Source organism: Anopheles moucheti, chromosome 3 (genome assembly GCF_943734755.1).
Source record: "Anopheles moucheti chromosome 3, idAnoMoucSN_F20_07, whole genome shotgun sequence".
NCBI lineage: Eukaryota > Metazoa > Arthropoda > Insecta > Diptera > Culicidae > Anopheles > Anopheles moucheti.
The window spans coordinates 87,536,866-87,561,588 of NC_069141.1; the positions used below are offsets into that span (position 1 = coordinate 87,536,866).

At 42.0% G+C, this 24,723-nt stretch overlaps 4 protein-coding genes across 4 annotated transcripts; all 4 read right to left on the bottom strand.

The window, feature by feature from the left end:
* Positions 1-5,964: 5,964 nt before the first annotated feature.
* LOC128303087 (toll-like receptor 6) lies at positions 5,965-9,599 on the bottom strand. The gene is made up of 2 exons (XM_053039940.1): positions 9,583-9,599; positions 5,965-9,514 (listed from the first exon to the last, which is right to left on the bottom strand). Exons 1-2 carry the CDS (start codon positions 9,597-9,599, stop codon positions 5,965-5,967), a joined length of 3,567 nt encoding a protein of 1,188 aa, XP_052895900.1.
* A 1,565-nt stretch (positions 9,600-11,164) lies between these two features.
* LOC128303088 (toll-like receptor 6) lies at positions 11,165-14,799 on the bottom strand. Its single transcript, XM_053039942.1, has 2 exons — positions 14,783-14,799; positions 11,165-14,714 (listed from the first exon to the last, which is right to left on the bottom strand). Exons 1-2 carry the CDS (start codon positions 14,797-14,799, stop codon positions 11,165-11,167), a joined length of 3,567 nt encoding a protein of 1,188 aa, XP_052895902.1.
* Positions 14,800-16,364: 1,565 nt separating this feature from the next.
* Positions 16,365-19,801, bottom strand: LOC128303089 (toll-like receptor Tollo). The gene is given in 4 exon segments (XM_053039943.1): positions 16,365-18,012; positions 18,014-18,357; positions 18,393-19,716; positions 19,785-19,801. Coding segments are annotated over 4 exon segments (3,333 nt in total).
* A 595-nt stretch (positions 19,802-20,396) lies between these two features.
* LOC128303090 (protein artichoke-like) lies at positions 20,397-24,029 on the bottom strand. Its single transcript, XM_053039944.1, has one exon. It carries the CDS (start codon positions 24,027-24,029, stop codon positions 20,397-20,399), a length of 3,633 nt encoding a protein of 1,210 aa, XP_052895904.1.
* Positions 24,030-24,723: the final 694 nt, after the last annotated feature.

Here is a 24,723-nt window from a genome sequence, read left to right on the forward strand (position 1 = left end):
ACCGGACTGGGGTGTGCTCGGGGGGCCCTCGTAAGGGCTCCCCAGATCCGTAAAGTTGAGCGTGTTGGCGCCGATCGAGGCCACTTTATCGAAATGAATTGTAAGGCCGTTGTTGTAAGCGTGGTCACCTATCGCACTCTCTATCTTGCCGCGCCCGTACGGAAGCGACACGTCAACACCACTTCACCAAAAGGATCGGTTCGGCTAGTTCACACCCGCGTGCTGGCAGATCGCGAACAATTTTCTTTCCAATTTTTATTTTGGGATCGCTGTACCCTGGCACACTTGACGCCCTCACCGGGAGTCACTTTGGGCGAGAGATTTGAATCACACTAGCTCTTTTCTCCTTTCTTTCTTTATTTTCAGCACACTACCCACCGACACGTCGCACAAGCACTAACGAGGCACAGCCACACAACAACACACACACAAAATTATAAAAATTAATCTTGCTTCCGGAAAAAAACACTTTCAGGATCGAGAACTTGATCCAAAGAACACACTTTTCCAGAAAATCACTCTCTTCTATTTTTCTTCTCCTCACTGCCAACTCTTATGGAAATGGCACCGGCTAAACTAACTCCGGCGGACTTCCTGCATTCGATTCACTTGACGGTACAACATAATCTTCTGCCCTGCATCAGACCGCACTTTGCTTGTTTCTCCGACACACGTTCCTTGACTGAACCTTTCCCAGGTTATTCGGGGCTTCGGTTTGATGCGTCGAATGCTTTGTGACCTGCTTCGGTTGTGAGACGCACTCGGTCTGCTTTACGTTTGTTTCGGGTTTTGGCTACGAAGAACACATCACTTTTACACACTAGCCCGCACGGTTGCCAAGGACTTCGGTTCCTGAAGGCTTTATTTGGACCGGTGCCTACTTCGATCGCTCAATTGAGCTTGAACATTATTTCCATCTATCTCACCCACTATTCCGCGATGATCTTGCTAGATGATCGACAAGGGTTATATGTTGAAGGAGCTTTCTTCCTTTCGAATGTTGTTCTCACACTAGCACGACATTACCGCCACAGGCAAAGGGTTGATTACTCGATTTGGCTAATTCACTTAAAATTGCATCCAACTGGCGAGATTTTGTAAACACTCATCGGATTGAATTGTTACCATCACATCCCAAAGCGCATGTCTCATTTTAACGATAGTGAAAATTAATTTTGCTTTCCATTGCCTCTAGCCGCAGAGATCAACATTAACCGGTGGTCGTACATTTAATTCGTCGCAATTTTGTTCTCGTTCGTTCAATCCTTCCTTCCGCACCGGTACTGACACTAACACACACGGAACACTCCTGTTTTCGGGAACACTCGCACTAGTTTCGCTGGTTCCGAAACCGCCGGGTTAAGATACGCACACGGTGATCGATGATCACTTGTACGCTTGATTCGAGACGATCCAAAACAAAAATCACTCACGCGAATCAAAGAAAACACATAAATGTGTAATTAAATTTTAACTGCACACCGAAACCACACCGATCAACCGGATACCGGAGAGTGCTGTCAAATCTCGGCGCACCTCACAAATTTCCCGCGACGGTTTTGAGAATATCACAAGCGACGAACGGACAGCAACAGCACGGCGACGACGACGGCGCAAACAACCGCGAGCAAGTGACAAAGCAACTTCCCGAGAAGCGCATCGTTGGCTGCACTAAGGGTTGCGTTTTCCATGGCTCCGCCTCGTTCGTGGGGCGCAACACAACGGCGATAACGCACCCTCGTTGCTGGTGGGGTGAGCGAGATGACTAGAAACGTTACGGCCATTTTGTACCGATGCAACGCACACTTGGGTGCGGGAAAGCGTACGGATAAAATCGCGCTTCCAGGGTTTTTGCCTGCGTGTGCGTGGAACTGCTGACGCTCCGCTGACACACCAACAGCTCGAAAAGCGTTTGTTGCTGTTTCAACTAGCAAACCAGAGCAAAGAGCGAGACAAAACATTCGCCAAGGGTTGTTGTTGATTGGGAAGAACCGGGGCTGGAGGGTTGCTCGTGGAAAACCTGTTCTGCACAAAGCACCTCAAACGTGCTTCAACTTTGCAACCGATGCGAACCGACAAGAAGCCCAGGAGAGTCTTGCTGATGTCGTTTTTCTTTTTTTGTGTCTATGTTGTATCTTTATTTTTTGTTTTTGCTTACCCCAAATGAAGCCCGTTGTTTTCACCTCACTACCTTTGCCAAAAGGGTGGTTTAATGCTCGGAGGTGCAATAACAAACAGCTTTTGTTTAACGTATGGTTCCGTATGTTGAGATGGTTCACTGTTTTATGGATTTATTTCGCGATTGGGATTAAACTTGTTCCTGTTGCCGGAAACATTCACACACGTGCCTCGCTTTCATTGACGTCGTCTTCGTAATGAACGATTGATGACGATGATCCTGTGTTTTCATTGTTGTCTTGTGCTATTCTTACGTTTGCGGTAGCGTGGTTTGTTGATGTAGATGTTAAACTATCGATGAGATTTTTAGCAACGAGCTTTAAAGACTTCAAAATAAGCTTTTATGCTCCTAATGTTCTTAAACACCCTTGAATACTGAGTGACATAGAGAGAGGGAGATATAAACTGAAAAAACATTATTTTGTTGTTGAATATTGGTTTGGTTCAAATAAATATTATCATTTTTCATAAATTAATACCTTTATGCCTTACCGGATGTTCTGACAAGTACGTTTCAAAATGATTTATCTCGGATGCTTCCTTAAAAATTATGAATTTTCTATTAATTTTCTGGGATTTTACTTAACTTTTTTAACGGATTTCCGTAACCTCGGCATTCCCAAAACGATTTTTCATGTATATTTGATTTCATTCAACCGAAAGTATCATGAGGAAAACATGTTAACCTACCGAATAAATCGTGAAACCTTTAAAGAATGCTCATTACTGTGTCTACAGAATGTTGCTATTTCCGTAGCGACATTGTCTGATTGTCCTACCCCAGTGTCTTACATTGTCCCAACATTTCTGGCAACAATTACTACGAATAGCTGAAGGCCGTTTAAACTGGATCATTCCTTGGGGACAGAGTAAACAAAGCTAAAACTGTTTTAAAATTGTGTAATGGAATTTAATAATTACAATACTTAACATCGAACAACCCTTCGAATTTAATTGGTTGACAATGGCGAGAGACTTCAAGTAGTTTGACAAGGAAGTAACCATTAATATCGTAATACCTGGAGAGCTTTTTTATAGTAAAACAAAAATCAAACAATTAAATGAAAGGAAAATTTTTCCCTTCCGCGCTGATACTGCCCAATCTCATGCTTTTAATTGTTGGGTCTCACCTTTAACTTCATTGCACGATTTCATACGTTTGTATTAGGATAATTGTATTGTATATTAGGAAACTGTTTGGCTAACTATAAACTAAGCGGAAAGAACCATTCAGGTTTACTTACTCATTTAAAATTTAATTTAAACCCCGAATAAGTTTGTGCTGCTTTCGAGTTCAAAGCCACGGCACACCACTAATGCCATCCTGCATAACCATAACCATGCATGTAATGTCATCCTCCTTTCCTTTCGCATGAAGGTCACATAGAATCTCGGATGACGCATTTCCAACCACAATGTAGCTGACTTCTTTCCTATCCCTTTTTAATTTTCCATTTTCTATCTCAGTTGTAACCTTGATTCTACATTTACTCACGGAATCAGTTCGTAGCATCACGATGATCATTCGCATCTCGCACGCACGTAGAAATGGATTGAAATGGATTTTAGACATACACTGACACACACACATACCCACCCATAGATGGATGAGATACTGAGGAATAGCATTTGGCTCTGGGCTCTACGAAGCGAAAACCATGAATGAACCCGGAAGGTATAATGACTACGTAACGTCTTCCCATCCAATGTGCCCCGGTCGGCGAGGCGCCCCCAAGAAGCGGTCACTCAGACACCGAGCACCGGGTCTCGCCCTCCTGCCCCCCGAAGCGAAGCAATACAGACAAACAGAGATGCTGGAGGCGGAAAAAAGCGCGATCAAGCTCAAACAAACCCCTTTTTAACTGACCCGATCGATGAGGGCGCTGTTCAATGCTTTGCGCTTACTGTAACATCCGCTGGACCAAAAACGTGTCTGTGGATCGTATGTCTTTCGAAATTTCGGAGGTTCAATGCAAGGGGGTGAAATTCTGTAGATACAATTAAGAACGCTTTGACTGCATCTGGCTGGTGTTTTTATTCAATAAAATGAAGAAGCTGATCACTAAAACTTACACGGTTAATTAATGTTTTTCTCGATGAACATAAAAAAAATCGCTATTTACTATTTCAGTCATAGCTAGTTACATTGTTGTTTAATTTTATTATGTTGCTGTTAAAATTAACTTTATGCATTTTTGTGCAACCTCTACGTTCTGGTGCAACTGAAAATCTGCTTCTGGTGGTAATTTCATCGGATTGAAATTAAATTGTGCAAGTGTGTTTTCTCCATCATTCCATCCGTCTATCCAACCATCCAACCATTATCAATTTGTATTAAATATATTCAACCTTCATGGTTAAATAACTTTGTCAATAAATCTGGATAATCTCCTTTTCGTAATTGTTTTTTTTGGATGGGAAAAAAGACGAGTATGAGGAGGAGGTGGAGAAGGCAGATGGAATAGATTTAGTAAAAGAAAAACAGAACTCCCGAAGCTAGCGAGCAATATTTCTCATCGTGTAACGACATTGAAGGAAACACACTAGAATCTCCAAGGCTGAAAATGATAAAGCTGAGACTTATCTTAGGAAACGAGAAGAAAATCTTACACGGTAAACGTAGCGAAGCGAAAATCAGAAACCACAAAACAGACACATTCCAAATGTCAAAAAAGCAAGAGGAGTAAGCAAGCAAATTCACCACCTAAACGCGCTACTCATAATTAGCCGTCCATAATCGTATAATAAATAGATGAATTATTATCGAATTTCTCAAACCAAGTTTTCGGACGTTTTTCTTTCTCACATGGCTCCGTTACCACCAGCGGAATGTCTATTTTCGATGCTGCTAACCAAGAATATCCAATCTCATCCAGCACAGTGTGGCCATTGCATCCGGGACACCTGTCGAGTATTCCACAGCACCACACGGTCTAGACAACGGCGTAAATCGTACTTTTCGCTGCAGGGGTACGAGCCATCTACGAGTTAAAAATTATTGCACAGCATCATACCGTAAAATCAATTGTTTCATCGGTTCGGTGCGGAGTTTCGTTTCGTACGGGAGTGCAAAAGGGTGGTCGGAGAGGTGTTCACATACTCCCCTTTGCTTGCTCGATGGCTACTGGAACTGAAATCGTCCCGCACTCCATTCATAAAACGATGGACCACACGAATGGACGATCTCGAACAGCATTGCCACTGGGAAGTCTAAACATTAGCGATCAAAAAGAGAGTTTCTATTGTTCAGTTCTTTTTCTTCTGATCTTTCTTGACCTTCTGTTTCTTATATTATTACAGGTTAGGGGAATTTCAAGTTCAAAAACTCTCCCGGAAATTAAAAGATGCGATCAATTTTTCACCAAACGAGACCGACCAAGCGGCAAAAGTAATGAACTGTCAATAATTCAACACCATCAGTTGAGAATAAAATTATCGACATAGTGCTTCCGCTTCAGTGGCGGAATAATGAGCAGAGAATGCCAAATATGAGTGCTTACTGCATCATATTTGATAACATAATTCCCACAGAAGATTGAGCAAATCATTCGAAACATACTAAAGGACAATTCATCACATAATTGTAAAATACTATCTTAGGACACGTGTATACTGTAGAACCTAAAATTCAACATTCATTGCAAAACGTTTCCCCCCACTGTACTTCCCAAATCATGCAAAACAAGATCTTGCAATGCGACACAAAAAGGATTGTATTTGTATTTCGTTCATTTTGCATATTCACGTCAATATGCTTGGAGGTGAGGATCGCTCCTCGATTTAGAATCAATTTTCAAATCCACTCTCGTTCGACCTGTAATTGGCAATCTTCTGTGCAAAGATCGGCTTCAAACCCAAACCGTTCAAGTCGAACAAGCGAAGCTTCGGGAACTTGTTCACCAATTGTAAGAGGTCCTTCTCTCCAACAGGATTTCCGCTGAATGCAAAACTATCCAACATCGGAAACTGTCCCAGCTTACTAAACTCAACCCCTGTGAGTGTGTTGTTCGACAGGTCTAAATGCCGCAATGTCCTATGTTCGTAAGCCTTTATCGTACTTCCCAATGACTCGATGGCTGCCAACGATGCATTGAACACGTTCAATCGTTGGAACTTCTCTGCCACCAACGCCAAATCCACTTTAGCAATTCTGTTCAGAGTCACATTGAGCTCGTGCAATCGATTGAATCGGTAGATCGACTCCAGCGAGGTGAAGCTATTGTTCTGCACTGATAATATTGTCATTCGATAGTAGTCCGAATCGGGTAGCAGTACCGTTGAAAGCTGGTTATCGTCTGCTGTAAGATACTCCAAGTTTGGAGAGATTTTCAATGAGTTCAGCTTGTTCGTATCCAAAGCAAGGTAGACTAGTGTACGTGCAATCGTGCTCATCGCATGCAAATCAAAGGTAACAATCCGATTGTGCGACAAGGATAGTTCCTGTAAAGTTAATTGAGAAGCAAATACACGTTCATCCAGAGAAGTCAGCTTATTGTACGACAGATAAATCTCCTTCAGTCTTGGCATATCTGCGAACAGGAACGGATCGATATGTTCGATCGAGTTATTGGAAAGTTCCAGAAGACGTAGCGAGTACAGCTGTCGGAAAGTGCCATTCCGTAGGTTTGCAAGGTGATTTTCACTCAAGTACAACTCTTCCAACTTGTACAGTCCATCAAATATTCCGACAGGAAGTTCAGCGAGCGAAGTGTTCTCCAGATCGAGCAATGTCAATGCAGTCAGATTTTGGAACGCATTCACATCCAGCACTCTCAGAGGGTTGCTCATTAGGAACAGCTGATGCAGAACGGGTATATTCTCGAACACCTCTATTGGAAGATCGGAAATGTTGTTGGATGAAACATCCAGATAATCCAGGCATGATAGATGCTTAAACCAGGCTGGCTTTAGTGCAGAGAGGTTCGGATTTCCATCAATCGTCAACGTTGTTAACTTCCGATTCGCCCGGAAGAATTGATCCGACAAGTTAGTAAAGTTCATTTGTTTCAGGTACAGCTTGCTCAACTCTGTATTACCCGTGAGTATGTCCTTCAGTTCTCCCTTGTACGGTCCAATGAACAGCTCGGTGAGATTCCTCAGATTTCGGAATGCATTTACACTAATCGACTGTAACGGGTTATCCTGAATGTCTAAGGAAACCAATCCAGGTACTCCTGTAAAGAAGTGCTCATCGATGGATGTGTTGTTGTTACCCACAAGAACTATGTTCTGTAATTTCGGAAGTGCCTGGAAATAGCTGCCATTGTAGCTGATTTCGGTATAACTTGCGTAAAACTTAGTTAAGTTCTTCAAGCCAACCAAGAATGCTGGATCTACCCCAATCATGGGATTTCTATTGAGCGACAAAAATTCTAGATTCTTCAATGAACCGAATGTAACGCTATTCATACCCGAATAATTCGTATCGTACAAGTACAGCATGGTAAGATTGGGCAAATGCTTGAATATATCGTCGAACTTGTAAACCGGCATGTTTTTTTCATATGCCAACGTTGTAAGAGATACCAACCCACGATAACAGTCCTGTTCCATCGTATGTATCATATTGCCATCCAGCATCAGTGTGAGTAGATTTGACATTTGACTAAACTGTCCAGTCTTCAGCTTCTTGATACGGTTACGTTGAAGGCCAAGCTCGGTTAGGTTGGTGGTTTTGTTGATAGCAGGTGGGACGTCCTCAAGGAGATTCGATTCCAGCCTTAATGTTTTTAGATTGGGTACCCCTGTCAAAGCGGCTTCGTTCAATTCTTTGATTAAATTATGCGACAGATCAAGGTACTCGAGACTCGTCAGATTTAACACGCCTGCTTCGATATGTTCGATTTGGTTGCTATCCAGGTACAGCTCCAATAAACTATCCACGATACTAAAAGTGTCCGGTTCCACTTCTTTTATCTGGTTTTCCGATAGCATGATGTACGTCAGATTATTTTGTTTGCTAAAAAGCCCCACAGGTACCCTCTTGATGAAGTTATCAACCAGAGATAGGGTTTCTAATTGTGGCACATCGTCCAGGAAGTGTTCATCGATGATTGTTATCTCATTCTTATCCATGTTGAGAGTCTGTAGATTAACTGCACCTTGCAGCGCACCAGCTTTCAGATGTTTAATCGAGTTGTCATACAAATACAGTTCCGTCAATGCACTGCAATCCTTCAACAAACCTCCCTCAAAGGAAGTGAGCAAGTTGGTTTTCAGATGCAGCTCTTCCAAGCGCCCCATGCCATCAAACGTACCGGGATGTATCTCCTTCAGATGATTTCCTGTCAACCATATACGCTTGATTGCCGAATTGTTCGCAAACATTTGCACATTCAACTCTCGCAACAGGTTATGTTCGAACGAGAACCGCTCAAGATTGCTCAGACCCGCAATAAGGGCTGGATTTAGTGTGGTGATCGTGTTATTGTTCAAATTTATCAGCTCCAAATTGGGATTGCCTTCGAACAATGTATCGTCAAGATGAGAAATATAGTTCTGATTTAGTTCCAGAGTCTCCAAGCTGCTCAACGGTCTGAAAACATCACTAGATAACGACTTCAAATTGTTATTGCTCAAATCTAGTTGCTTGAGCTTAAATTCTAATTGACTAAAGGCTTGCGAATCTATCACCTCTAGACGATTATTTTGCAGAATTAATCGCTCCAAGTTTAACAATCCGTTGAACGCATCCGCCTCTAAGATACGTAAAATGTTACCGCTCAAGTCCAATTCTTCTAACGCCGTCATGCCCGAGAACATATTTTCCTCCAGATGCGATAAGTAGTTGTCTGCCAGTGACATTTTCGTTAGTTTACTAAGTTCAGCAAAGATGCCTCTCGGGAGCGATCGTATCAAGTTTCCGGACAGATCTAACTTCAGCAGCTCGTTTAATCCAAAAAACATCTGCTGTTCGATCGTTTTGATATGATTGTTCGCCAAACGGAGATCTTCCAAATTGAATGCCCCAATAAACATGCCATCGTAGAGCTTCTCAATCCGGTTGTTGTCAAGGTAGAGATACTTTAGGTCATCTGCGGCCCGGAACGTTCTGGGTGACACCTCGTACAGATCACACCTGGAGATGTTAAGCATTTGAACACCGCTATCCTTCGAAAACAGGGTCAACGGTATGACAGGAAGGGTTGAGTTTTCGAAATACACATGATTGTAATAATCAGAGTCAAATTTTATATGCAGAGCGACCGTATGCCCTGGCAAAGCGTAATACAGTCCGCTGAATCGACATGTCGGTGGTTCACATGTTAATGAAATTGGATGCACTGTACTGTACACCTTATGCAGTATCGCAAGGAACAGTAGCAAGCTCCATACACTAGAAAAATAAAACACAAGTTTCAACAACTGTAACGCAATCACAAAACACTGCCGGTGAAAACGTACCAACGTTCGAGCCCCATCTTCAACACTGGAATACACCAACCAGCAACTGGCACACACGCGATTCAACTGAATCCAATGACTCGTTCGTTTGCGGATTATATTTCGTAAATGTGCAGATTTTTCCAGGTCAATCGTCTATTTTATTAAGATTACTCGATTCGGTTCGACCTTTAAATGACCTAGAGTTTGTGGTGCCAAATACCAATAATCAGTACAGCGAAGCAACAAGATTCGTCCTATCAGCAATTGCTTTATTATGTAATGAGCGCCAAATGCATGGCGAGATTATGCAAGAGTTCGCAAATGTGTTGTTTTGATTATGTTCTTAAAATTGCACTAATCTCGCATGATAAGGAGCGTAAGTAGGTATGGCTTGCAGGAAACGATCGTCCGGTGTCAAAGGTCAAAGATAATGAAATGATTATTACTCAGTAACTATACCCCGGGACTTTCTAATAATAATTACTTTATAAAGCATTCACTGATAGGAGGTAGTCTCAGAAAATATAATCATAACACATTCATAGACTCACTATTTGTCTGGCAACTAAAGGTTACTACTGGTTCTTCGTACAAACAACTGGGAAATGAAGGTTACAGTATTTCATAAACTACTGCTTGGGAAATAGGCGTTTGCGCATAAGTAAGTTAACAATTTAAACACTTTTTACTTCCATTCAAAATTTTGACTTGACCATAGTTGGCACTGCTTGCAGAACGACATACATTTAAATGTTGTGTTGTCGGAACAGTTAGGTTTCGATGCGGATCATAACATTCGCATCACATTCGTGACCCTTAATCTATACTGCATATGATTTGAAAGTAGCTAAGACTAATCACGCAGTAAAATGTCTTAACAATAAAGTCACTAGAAGTTTTAGGTCATCTTAAACAGTAAAAGCATATTAATGAAAGTCGATATCAGGCGGAATGGGAAAGAGATATTGATTGAGATACACTCACTCCCACCCTAATACACCCACAGTAGTTATTTCTCTGTTTTTTTTTTATTTCCTTTTATTTAACTTTTCGGAAAATGTTTTAATTTCAGATAAAATAAGGTATGAGCGAAGCCAAGAAACAGTCCATTGTCATTATCCACCGATAAGACAAAACAACCAAGCATCAAAAGCTAAAACGACACTCTGTCCGAATTTCATGCAACCAAAAAGTGTAAATATTTAAGCGCACTGGAACTAAATTATTAGTCTGAAAACGAAAACCTGCTGTACTGTAAAACCTGAAACCACAACGACTAGTGAGACGACTAACCTGTAAACGAATTCGTTACATGAAAAGCGTGGCTCGCATTCTTTCATGACACCATATAAAATCTTGAAATTTCCCATTCGATTTTATTTAACGCTTTCAACAGCGCAGAATTCTATACAAGGACTCTTGTATACTGTAGAACCTGAGATTCAACATTCATTGCAAAACGTTTCCCACCACTGTACTTCCCAAATCATGCAAAACAAGATCTTGTCATGCGACACAAAAAGGATTGTATTTGTATTTCGTTCATTTTGCATATTCACGTCATTATGCTTGGAGGTGAGGATCGCTCCTCGATTTAGAATCAATTTTCAAATCCACTCTCGTTCGACCTGTAATTGGCAATCTTCTGTGCAAAGATCGGCTTCAAACCCAAACCGTTTAAGTCGACCAAGCGAAGCTTCGGGAACTTGTTCACCAATTGTAAGAGGTCCTTCTCTCCAACAGGATTTCCGCTGAATGCAAAACTATCCAACATCGGAAACTGTCCCAGCTTACTAAACTCAACCCCTGTGAGTGTGTTGTTCGACAGGTCTAAATGCCGCAATGTCCTATGTTCGTAAGCCTTTATCGTACTTCCCAATGACTCGATGGCTGCCAACGATGCATTGAACACGTTCAATCGTTGGAACTTCTCTGCCACCAACGCCAAATCCACTTTAGCAATTCTGTTCAGAGTCACATTGAGCTCGTGCAATCGATTGAATCGGTAGATCGACTCCAGCGAGGTGAAGCTATTGTTCTGCACTGATAATATTGTCATTCGATAGTAGTCCGAATCGGGTAGCAGTACCGTTGAAAGCTGGTTATCGTCTGCTGTAAGATACTCCAAGTTTGGAGAGATTTTCAATGAGTTCAGCTTGTTCGTATCCAAAGCAAGGTAGACTAGTGTACGTGCAATCGTGCTCATCGCATGCAAATCAAAGGTAACAATCCGATTGTGCGACAAGGATAGTTCCTGTAAAGTTAATTGAGAAGCAAATACACGTTCATCCAGAGAAGTCAGCTTATTGTACGACAGATAAATCTCCTTCAGTCTTGGCATATCTGCGAACAGGAACGGATCGATATGTTCGATCGAGTTATTGGAAAGTTCCAGAAGACGTAGCGAGTACAGCTGTCGGAAAGTGCCATTCCGTAGGTTTGCAAGGTGATTTTCACTCAAGTACAACTCTTCCAACTTGTACAGTCCATCAAATATTCCGACAGGAAGTTCAGCGAGCGAAGTGTTCTCCAGATCGAGCAATGTCAATGCAGTCAGATTTTGGAACGCATTCACATCCAGCACTCTCAGAGGGTTGCTCATTAGGAACAGCTGATGCAGAACGGGTATATTCTCGAACACCTCTATTGGAAGATCGGAAATGTTGTTGGATGAAACATCCAGATAATCCAGGCATGATAGATGCTTAAACCAGGCTGGCTTTAGTGCAGAGAGGTTCGGATTTCCATCAATCGTCATCGTTGTTAACTTCCGATTCGCCCGGAAGAATTGATCCGACAAGTTGGTAAAGTTCATTTGTTTCAGGTACAGCTTGCTCAACTCTGTATTACCCGTGAGTATGTCCTTCAGTTCTCCCTTGTACGGTCCAATGAACAGCTCGGTGAGATTCCTCAGATTTCGGAATGCATTTACACTAATCGACTGTAACGGGTTATCCTGAATGTCTAAGGAAACCAATCCAGGTACTCCTGTAAAGAAATGCTCATCGATGGATGTGTTGTTGTTACCCTTAAGATCCATAATTTGTAAACTCGGAAGTGCCTGGAAATAGCTGCCATTGTAGCTGATTTCGGTATAACTCAACACAAAGTGATTTAGTTTCTTCAAGCCAACCAAGAATGCTGGATCTACCCCAATCATGGGATTTCTATTGAGCGACAAAAATTCTAGATTCTTCAGTGAACCGAATTTAACACTATTCATACCCGAATAATTCGTATCGTACAAGTACAGCATGGTAAGATTGGGCAAATGCTTGAATATATCGTCGAACTTGTAAACCGGCATGTTTTTTTCATATGCCAACGTTGTAAGAGATACCAACCCACGATAACAGTCCTGTTCCATCGTATGTATCATATTGCCATCCAGCATCAGTGTGAGTAGATTTGACATTTGACTAAACTGTCCAGTCTTCAGCTTCTTGATACGGTTACGTTGAAGGCCAAGCTCGGTTAGGTTGGTGGTTTTGTTGATAGCAGGTGGGACGTCCTCAAGGAGATTCGATTCCAGCCTTAATATTTCTAGATTGGGTACCCCTGCCAAAGCGGCCTCGTTCAATTCTTTGATTAAATTATGCGACAGATCAAGGTACTCGAGACTCGTCAGATTCAACATGCCTGCTTCGATACGTTCGATCTGATTTCCATTAAGGTGCAGCGACTTTAAACTATCCACGATACTAAAAGTGTCCGGTTCCACTTCTTTTATCTGGTTTTCCGATAGCATGATGTACGTCAGATTATTTTGTTTGCTAAAAAGCCCCACAGGTACCCTCTTGATGAAGTTATCAACCAGAGATAGGGTTTCTAATTGTGGCACATCGTCCAGGAAGTGTTCATCGATGATTGTTATCTCATTCTTATCCATGTTGAGAGTCTGTAGATTAACTGCACCTTGCAGCGCACCAGCTTTTAGATGTTTGATCGAGTTGTCATACAAATACAGTTCCGTCAATGCACTGCAATCCTTCAACAAACCTCCCTCAAAGGAAGTGAGTAAGTTGGTTTTCAGATGCAGCTCTACCAAGCGCCCCATGCCATCAAACGTACCGGGATGTATCTCCTTCAGATGATTTCCTGTCAACCATATACGCTTGATTGCCGAATTGTTCGCAAACATTTGCACATTCAACTCTCGCAACAGGTTATGTTCGAACGAGAACCGCTCAAGATTGCTCAGACCCGCAATAAGGGCTGGATTTAGTGTGGTGATCGTGTTATTGTCCAAATTTATCAGCTCCAAATTGGGATTGCCTTCGAACAATGTATCGTCAAGATGAGAAATATAGTTCTGATTTAGTTCCAGAGTCTCCAAGCTGCTCAACGGTCTGAAAACATCACTAGATAACGACTTCAAATTGTTATTGCTCAAATCTAGTTGCTTGAGCTTAAATTCTAATTGACTAAAGGCTTGCGAATCTATCACCTCTAGAAGATTATTTTGCAGAATTAACCGCTCCAAGTTTAACAATCCGTTGAACGCATCCGCCTCTAAGATACGTAAAATGTTACCGCTCAAGTCCAATTCTTCTAACGCCGTCATGCTCGAGAACATATCATCCACCAAATGCGATAAGTAGTTGTCTGCCAGTGACATTTTCGTTAGTTTACTTAGTCCAGCAAAGATGCCTCTCGGGAGCGATCGTATCAAGTTTCCAGATAAATCTAACTTCAGCAGCTCGTTTAATCCAAAAAACATCTGCTGTTCGATCGTTTTGATATGATTGTTCGCCAAACGGAGATCTTCCAAATTGAATGCCCCAATAAACATGCCATCGTAGAGCTTCTCAATCCGGTTGTTGTCAAGGTAGAGATACTTTAGGTCAGCAGCGTCCCGGAACGTTTTGGGTGACACCTCGTACAGATCACACCTGGAGATGTTGAGCGTTTGAACACTGCTGTCCTTCGAAAACAGGGTCAACGGTATGACAGGAAGGATTGAGTTTTCGAAATGAACATGATTGTAATAATCAGAGTCAAATTCTATAGTCAAAGTGTTCGTTTCCTCCGGAGTAGCGTAATACAGTCCGCTGAATCGACATGTCGGTGGTTCACATGTTAATGAAATTGGATGCACTGTACTGTACACCTTATGCAGTATCGCAAGGAACAGTAGCAAGCTCCATACACTAGAAAAATAAAACACAAGTTTCAACAACTGTAACGCAATCACAAAACACTGCCGGTGAAAACGTACCAACGTTCGAGCCCCATCTTCAACACTGGAATACACCAACCAGCAACTGGCACACACGCGATTCAACTGAATCCAATGACTCGTTCGTTTGCGGATTATATTTCGTAAATGTGCAGATTTTTCCAGGTCAATCGTCTATTTTATTAAGATTACTCGATTCGGTTCGACCTTTAAATGACCTAGAGTTTGTGGTGCCAAATACCAATAATCAGTACAGCGAAGCAACAAGATTCGTCCTATCAGCAATTGCTTTATTATGTAATGAGCGCCAAATGCATGGCGAGATTATGCAAGAGTTCGCAAATGTGTTGTTTTGATTATGTTCTTAAAATTGCACTAATCTCGCATGATAAGGAGCGTAAGTAGGTATGGCTTGCAGGAAACGATCGTCCGGTGTCAAAGGTCAAAGATAATGAAATGATTATTACTCAGTAACTATACCCCGGGACTTTCTAATAATAATTACTTTATAAAGCATTCACTGATAGGAGGTAGTCTCAGAAAATATAATCATAACACATTCATAGACTCACTATTTGTCTGGCAACTAAAGGTTACTACTGGTTCTTCGTACAAACAACTGGGAAATGAAGGTTACAGTATTTCATAAACTACTGCTTGGGAAATAGGCGTTTGCGCATAAGTAAGTTAACAATTTAAACACTTTTTACTTCCATTCAAAATTTTGACTTGACCATAGTTGGCACTGCTTGCAGAACGACATACATTTAAATGTTGTGTTGTCGGAACAGTTAGGTTTCGATGCGGATCATAACATTCGCATCACATTCGTGACCCTTAATCTATACTGCATATGATTTGAAAGTAGCTAAGACTAATCACGCAGTAAAATGTCTTAACAATAAAGTCACTAGAAGTTTTAGGTCATCTTAAACAGTAAAAGCATATTAATGAAAGTCGATATCAGGCGGAATGGGAAAGAGATATTGATTGAGATACACTCACTCCCACCCTAATACACCCACAGTAGTTATTTCTCTGTTTTTTTTTTATTTCCTTTTATTTAACTTTTCGGAAAATGTTTTAATTTCAGATAAAATAAGGTATGAGCGAAGCCAAGAAACAGTCCATTGTCATTATCCACCGATAAGACAAAACAACCAAGCATCAAAAGCTAAAACGACACTCTGTCCGAATTTCATGCAACCAAAAAGTGTAAATATTTAAGCGCACTGGAACTAAATTATTAGTCTGAAAACGAAAACCTGCTGTACTGTAAAACCTGAAACCACAACGACTAGTGAGACGACTAACCTGTAAACGAATTCGTTACATGAAAAGCGTGGCTCGCATTCTTTCATGACACCATATAAAATCTTGAAATTTCCCATTCGATTTTATTTAACGCTTTCAACAGCGCAGAATTCTATACAAGGACTCTTGTATACTGTAGAACCTGAGATTCAACATTCATTGCAAAACGTTTCCCACCACTGTACTTCCCAAATCATGCAAAACAAGATCTTGTCATGCGACACAAAAAGGATTGTATTTGTATTTCGTTCATTTTGCATATTCACGTCATTATGCTTGGAGGTGAGGATCGCTCCTCGATTTAGAATCAATTTTCAAATCCACTCTCGTTCGACCTGTAATTGGCAATCTTCTGTGCAAAGATCGGCTTCAAACCCAAACCGTTTAAGTCGACCAAGCGAAGCTTCGGGAACTTGTTCACCAATTGTAAGAGGTCCTTCTCTCCAACAGGATTTCCGCTGAATGCAAAACTATCCAACATCGGAAACTGTCCCAGCTTACTAAACTCAACCCCTGTGAGTGTGTTGTTCGACAGGTCTAAATGCCGCAATGTCCTATGTTCGTAAGCCTTTATCGTACTTCCCAATGACTCGATGGCTGCCAACGATGCATTGAACACGTTCAATCGTTGGAACTTCTCTGCCACCAACGCCAAATCCACTTTAGCAATTCTGTTCAGAGTCACATTGAGCTCGTGCAATCGATTGAATCGGTAGATCGACTCCAGCGAGGTGAAGCTATTGTTCTGCACTGATAATATTGTCATTCGATAGTAGTCCGAATCGGGTAGCAGTACCGTTGAAAGCTGGTTATCGTCTGCTGTAAGATACTCCAAGTTTGGAGAGATTTTCAATGAGTTCAGCTTGTTCGTATCCAAAGCAAGGTAGACTAGTGTACGTGCAATCGTGCTCATCGCATGCAAATCAAAGGTAACAATCCGATTGTGCGACAAGGATAGTTCCTGTAAAGTTAATTGAGAAGCAAATACACGTTCATCCAGAGAAGTCAGCTTATTGTACGACAGATAAATCTCCTTCAGTCTTGGCATATCTGCGAACAGGAACGGATCGATATGTTCGATCGAGTTATTGGAAAGTTCCAGAAGACGTAGCGAGTACAGCTGTCGGAAAGTGCCATTCCGTAGGTTTGCAAGGTGATTTTCACTCAAGTACAACTCTTCCAACTTGTACAGTCCATCAAATATTCCGACAGGAAGTTCAGCGAGCGAAGTGTTCTCCAGATCGAGCAATGTCAATGCAGTCAGATTTTGGAACGCATTCACATCCAGCACTCTCAGAGGGTTGCTCATTAGGAACAGCTGATGCAGAACGGGTATATTCTCGAACACCTCTATTGGAAGATCGGAAATGTTGTTGGATGAAACATCCAGATAATCCAGGCATGATAGATGCTTAAACCAGGCTGGCTTTAGTGCAGAGAGGTTCGGATTTCCATCAATCGTCATCGTTGTTAACTTCCGATTCGCCCGGAAGAATTGATCCGACAAGTTGGTAAAGTTCATTTGTTTCAGGTACAGCTTGCTCAACTCTGTATTACCCGTGAGTATGTCCTTCAGTTCTCCCTTGTACGGTCCAATGAACAGCTCGGTGAGATTCCTCAGATTTCGGAATGCATTTACACTAATCGACTGTAACGGGTTATCCTGAATGTCTAAGGAAACCAATCCAGGTACTCCTGTAAAGAAATGCTCATCGATGGATGTGTTGTTGTTACCCTTAAGATCCATAATTTGTAAACTCGGAAGTGCCTGGAAATAGCTGCCATTGTAGCTGATTTCGGTATAACTCAACACAAAGTGATTTAGTTTCTTCAAGCCAACCAAGAATGCTGGATCTACCCCAATCATGGGATTTCTATTGAGCGACAAAAATTCTAGATTCTTCAGTGAACCGAATTTAACACTATTCATACCCGAATAATTCGTATCGTACAAGTACGAATTTGTTGATAGCAGGTGGGACGTCCTCAAGGAGATTCGATTCCAGCCTTAATGCTTCTAGATTTGGTACCCCTGCCAAAGCGGCCTCGTTCAATTCTTTGATTAAATTATGCGACAGATCAAGGTACTCGAGACTCGTCAGATTTAACACGCCTGCTTCGATATGTTCGATCTGATTTCCATCAAGGTGCAGCGCCTTTAAACTATCCACGATACTAAAAGTGTCCGGTTCCACTTCTTTTATCTGGTTTTCCGATAGCATGATGCACATCAGATTGGTTTGTTTGCTAAAAAGCCCCACAGGTACCCTCTTGATGAAGTTATCAACCAGTGATAGGTTGATTTCTATTCTTCTATTCTTTCTGATTGATAGATTTCTAATTGTGGCACATCGTCCAGGAAGTGTTCATCGATGATTGTTATCTCATTCTTATCCATGTTGAGAGTCTGTAGATTAACTGCACCCTGCAGCGCACCAGCTTTTAGATGTTTGATCGAGTTGTCATACAAATCGAGTACCCTTAATGCACTGCAATCCTTCAACAAACCTCCCTCAAAGGAAGTGAGCAAGTTGGTTTTCAGGTACAGCTCTACCAAGTGCCCCATGCCATCAAACGTACCGGGATGTATCTCCTTCAGATGATTTCCTGTCAACCATATAAGCATGATTGCCGAATTGTTCGCAAACATTTGCACATTCAACTCTCGCAACAGGTTATGTTCGAACGCGATCCGGTCAAGATTGCTCAGACTTGCAATAAGGGCTGGATTTAGTGTGGTGATCGTGTTATTGTTCAAATTTATCAGCTCCAAATTGGGATTGCCTTCGAACAATGTATCGTCAAGATAAGAAATATAGTTCTGATCTAGTTCCAGAGTCTCCAAGCTGCTCAACGGTCTGAAAACATCACTAGATAACGACTTCAAATTGTTATTGCTCAAATCCAGATGCTTGAGCTTAAATTCTAATTGACTAAAGGCTTGCGAATCTATCACCTCTAGAAGATTATTTTGCAGAATTAACCGCTCCAAGTTCAACAGTCCGTTGAACGCATCCGCCTCTAAGATACGTAAAATGTTACCGCTCAAGTCCAATTCTTCTAACGCCGTCATTCCCGAGAACATATTTTCCTCCAGATGCGATAAGTAGTTGTCTGCCAGTGACAGTTTCGTTAGTTTACTAAGTTCAGCAAAGATGCCTCTCGGGAGCGATCGTATCAAGTTTCCAGATAAATCTAACTTCAGCAGCTCGTTTAATCCAAAAAACATCTGCTGTTCGATCGTTTTGATATGATTGTTCGCCAAACGGAGATCTTCCAAATTGATTGCCCCAATAAACATGCCATCGTAGAGCTTCTCAATCCGGTTGTTGTCAAGGTAGAGATACTTTAGGTCAGCTGCGTCCCGGAACGTTTTGGGTGACACCTCGTACAGATCACACCTGGAGATGTTGAGCGTTTGAACACTGCTGTCCTTCGAAAACAGGGTCAACGGTATGACAGGAAGGATTGAGTTTTCGAAATGAACATGATTGTAATAATCAGAGTCAAATTCTATAGTCAAAGTGTTCGTTTCCTCCGGAGTAGCGTAATACAGTCCGCTGAATCGACATGTCGGTGGTTCACATGTTAATGAAATTGGATGCACTGTACTGTACACCTTATGCAGTATCGCAAGGAACAGTAGCAAGCTCCATACACTAGAAAAATAAAACACAAGTTTCAACAACTGTAACGCAATCACAAAACACTGCCGGTGAAAACGTACCAACGTTCGAGCCCCATCTTCAACACTGGAATACACCAACCAGCAACTGGCACACACGCGATTCAACTGAATCCAATGACTCGTTCGTTTACAGATTATATTTCGTAAATGTGCTGGTTTTGCCAGGTCCATCGTCTATTTTATTAAAGATTACTCGATTCGGTTCGACCTTTAAATGACCTAGGGTTTGTGGTGCCAAATACCAATAATCAGCACAGCAATCCGACAGGATCCGTCTTATCAGCAATTGCTTTATTATGTAATGTACGCATAATGTATGGCGAGAGTAGACAAAACATCAGATATGTATTGTTGTGATTATGTACTGAAAATTGCACTAATCTCGCTCGATAAGGTGTGTAAACAGGTTATGCTTGCAGGCAACGAAGTGCGGTGTCAAAGATCATAGATCACCTTTTATCTCTCGCTCTTTTGTTCTGATTTCTTGCACCAGCAAATGTCTAACAAATCCTGCATAAAGGAATTTAATAACTACGAAACATTACAAATGCTAAAGTCTCCTATACACTAATAAACAACATAAAACTGAAACAAACCAGATGCAGTATTATCAAAATTCTAACTTTATTGTGTCAAATGTCGCTCCTCTATCTATTCATTTTTCCTTACATTTCGCTCTGGATACTCGCAGCAAATACCGTCGACCTCCTTCGAACACACATCCGCTGCACTGTCATATTCTTCATTCCGGGATTTGTACCAAAAGCCAACATCAACCTCCGTCAGTGATTCCTTCAAGCTGTTCAAAAAACCACACTTCCAAGTCGTGCCCTCGAGACCGATCGTTTGCAGATTCCTAAACGTCTGAATCAGGTCGGTCACCGAAAATGAATCGAACTTGTTGCCTCCAAACACAAAGTTCTCCAGGTTCTGGAACAGTGCGTAGCTACCTACATCCAGCGTCGTGACGTTGTTGTTTGAGATATCAAGATGCGTAAGGGTCGGCGGTGAGTCATTGTCATCGATCTTGATGCGCTGAACGAAACTGTTCGACGCATTCAGCGTGTAGAGGGGCAGTATTTCGTGGCACAGTTTACCCAGCTCCAGCTCTTCAAACCTATTATAGGACACGTCCAGTTCGGATAGAATCTTAAACTTGTAGAAAGACTCGAGACTGGTGAAGCTATTGTTAACTGCCGATATGGTCGTGAGTGTACTGAATTCTGCCGACTCAATCAGTTGCACCTCGATCGAGGACAGTTGGTTACCGTCAATGTATAGCTTCTCGAGCGTTGATGATACCTTCAGCGAGCTAAGAGCATTGTTTTCCAGCGACAGGATGAGCAGCCGATTGGCAAACGCCATCACACTCTCATCGAACGAGACGAATTTGTTGCTCGAAAGATCGAGTGCTTCTAGCGGTAGTCCGGCAAACAACTGGGGATTCAAGGTGCTCAGCTTGTTGTGGGCCAGATGCACTACTTTCAGTTTCTCCATACCATCAAAGACAGCCGGTTCCAGGTCCTCGAATAGATTGTTATCCAGTGAAATAGTTTGCAGAGAGTAGAGACGATGGAAAATACCCTTCGAAAGCGTTTTCAGCTGATTGTTGCTCAGATCAAGCTCGTTCAGTGCGTACAGATTATCGAAAATTCCCAACGGTACGGTGGACAGATTCGCATGAGCAATTCTCAAACTTATCAAACTGAACGTCTTGGCGAATAAACCTTCCGGCAGCGACTTCAACGGATTTTCCGACACGTCCAACTTCACTAGTGATCCCAAAGGATCGAAAACCCCCGTCTCGAGACTAGAGAGGCTGTTGTTCAGCAGAACGAGCTCACGCAGATACGGTACATCTGCGAAGAAATCTTTTGGAAGCTTCACAAACTGCTTATTGTCGGAGATGGACAGCTTTTCGAGCGATAGCGCTGAACGGAAGAACTGAGCCGGTAGACTGCTGAACGTGCTTCCCTGTATGAACAGTTCAGTAAGCTTTGTTTTGTTAGCTAGCAATGTGTCTGGTACGATCACGTTGTTACACGAAAGAGAGATCGTTTGCAAATGTTTCAGTCCAACCAAGCCACTCAAGTCATCGATGCTAAGATGGTTATCGTTGATGTAGATTTCTTTTAGCATTTCATTGGTATGCAGCCCCTTCGTTTCTACGCTAGAAAGCCGATTCTCCGAAAGGTCCAATTTCTCTAAATCCGAAATAGATTCAAATGGTGCGTTGCTTATCCTAGGAAGACTAATATTCTTCAATTTAAGATCTTCCAGGTATACCAAACCTTGGAACGTGGTAGCTGTCACAATGCCCAATGGATTATCACTCAAAGCTAGTTTTTCCAGCTTTCTCAGGACAGTAAAAACGCGTTCCAATGGTCCCGTAAGACGATTTCCTGATAAATTTAAAGTTTTCAGCTTAGTGTTTTTGGCAAACGTAGTTTTCGATAAGCTGTGAAGTTGATTATTTTCCACAAATAGCTCCTCCAATTTGGTAAATTTCTCCAACTGAAGAGAACTTATTTCATTATCGCCCAGGTACAGCTCTTTCACTTGCACGATCTGCGGCACAGCAGTAGATTTAATCTTATTCTTTTCCAACGTCATCGTTTTCAGCCTTCGAAGCTTCGTTACAGCACGTGGAATTTCTGTCAGCTGGTTGTTTTCAAGGTTGATTTTTCTTAGCTGGTCCGTATTGGCGAACGCATTCTCCGGTAGGCTGCGGATACGATTCTTGGATAAGTCCAGCACATCAAGCTGAGGAAAATTTGCCAAGCTGGTGGAGATATTTTGCAACCGATTGTCACTGAGATCTAGTTGTACTAGTCGAAAGAGTGGCTGGAACGTTTCCGGATCTATTTCGGTCAATTTATTACCCTCCAGCGAGAGTAAACGCATAATCTGTTGGTTAGCAAAAAGATTTTTCGGTAGGCTCTCTAGCCCACACTTGTCCATCGACAACCGTGTTAACAAGGACTTATTGAGAAAGTTTTCGTCGATCGATTGAATTGGATTATTATCCAGGTAAAGTTCTGATAGCTGATTAGCACCATCCAAACAGTCGCCACTTAGCCAACTGATGAGATTATGGTTTAGATAAAGCTTACTCAAACGTTTTAAACCACGGAACACACCTCCTTCAAGCCTCATGAGCCCGTTGTTGTCTAAATTTAACTCCTCGAGCTTTCTCAACGGTTCGAATGTACCGGGAATAATGTGACTTATTTGATTGCTCTTCAGTAGCAGTGTATCTACATTCTGAAGATTTCTGAACAGTGCCGCATCGAGCGATGTCAACTCATTGTTCTCCATATACAGGTCTCCCAACCTATCCGAACTCGCGAACAGATCGGGATGCAATTGACTAAGCGAATTATTGTTCATCATCAGTTTCTGAAGCGAAGCAGTTTGTCGGAACAGATCCTTTGGAAGCTCCTTGATTTGATTGTCGCTCAAATCCAGAATAAGCAGCACCGTCTGAGACACGAACGCTTCTGGCGCCAGGGTAGTCAGCTTATTGGATTCCAAATAAAGAAAATTCAACTCGATTAACGGTTTAAACGCTTCCGGGTGAATTGAACTAATGCGATTATTGTTCAGTTTAAGCTTGCTAAGCTTCGGCATTCCCACAAAGCAGTCCTTCGAAATCTTCTCTATGTAGTTCAAGTCTAAATACAGCTCATCTAGAAGTCCTAGATCCTCAAACACTCTACCCGGCAATTCCACGATACGATTTTGAAAAAGATGTAGATCCGTCATTTGGCCCAACCCTGCAAACAGCTTTCGTGGCAGCACTTCAATGTTGTTGTGTCCCATACGAATCACTTTCAAATTTTCCAGCCCTGCAAACGTGAACTCTTCCACCTCCGTGATACGGTTATTTCCGATATAGATGCGCTCGAGGTTCGTGGCATTACGGAACATGTAGTTGTGCAGCTTTGGAATACGGTTGTCGTGCAGCAACAGAAATCGTAGTACAGATGCTTCAGCGAACGTGTTGGGATCGACGCGTTGTACGTCTGCCCCACGTAAAATCAACGTTTTCAAACTGCCCCCGTAGTCAGCGAACAGGGACGGAGGAACAATCGAGAGACGCGAATCGTCGAAAGTCACGTCAATAGTACCGCTTTCCACAGTGAAGTTAAACTTGTACGAGTGTATGTCCTCCTTCAACTTCCGCTCATCCACCACAAACGTGCAATCGTCGGATCTACAGCTAAACACCTTTTCACCTCTTGTGCTGCCAACCACCAGAAATACAGCCACCAAAGCTAACATGCTGCAAAAAATCACAACGAAACGTTCTTATCATTCACCACCCTAGAGTAATTCGTTATATAACACTACCTTCGCCCGAGGTTTCCCATCCTATCAGCGAGTTGTTAATATCAACCTTCCAAACACCGACACTTGTTCGGCTGGCCGCCGAAACAGAACTGAACCATCCTCCAACATCACCAGTGCAATAAATATACAAAAATCACGCTTATGACCTTGAACCGGTATCAGTTTTGTTGGTGCCGATTTTTTTAAAAGCAATATTTGATCACGATTAAAAACAGGTTTCGTTCCCGTGGTTTGTGTTCCACACATTCCGGTGTGGTCAAGAGCCATTCATCATTTATGGGTTTGTTTTGGCTGAGACGATGATTCTTAACCTGTTTCGATAAGCAAGACACAACTCAATGCTTGCAAGTTCATCAGCAACTGTTACCCTTTGACATTTGTCAAAATGAGTTGCGTTATGTGCGTAGACTTTGAGTTCCGTTAACGTTGTGTATTTATACGCAATCAAGTAGAATTTAAATCTTTCGTACAGATAATTTACTGTTCAACCACGATCGCTTCTTTCATGCTCTTCTTTTTTTCGTAATTTATTCAACACACACTCGAAACAAGGCAGGTTTGTGATTTGTTTGTCTCCCTTCAGGTCATCAACACTACAGCTCACTAACGGGACAAAGCCACAGAA

What these genes read in the sequence shown, in the direction of transcription:
- LOC128303090 (XM_053039944.1), bottom strand. Translation starts at nt 24,029, where the DNA reads ATGTTAGCTTTGGTGGCTGTATTTCTGGTGGTTGGCAGCACAAGAGGT.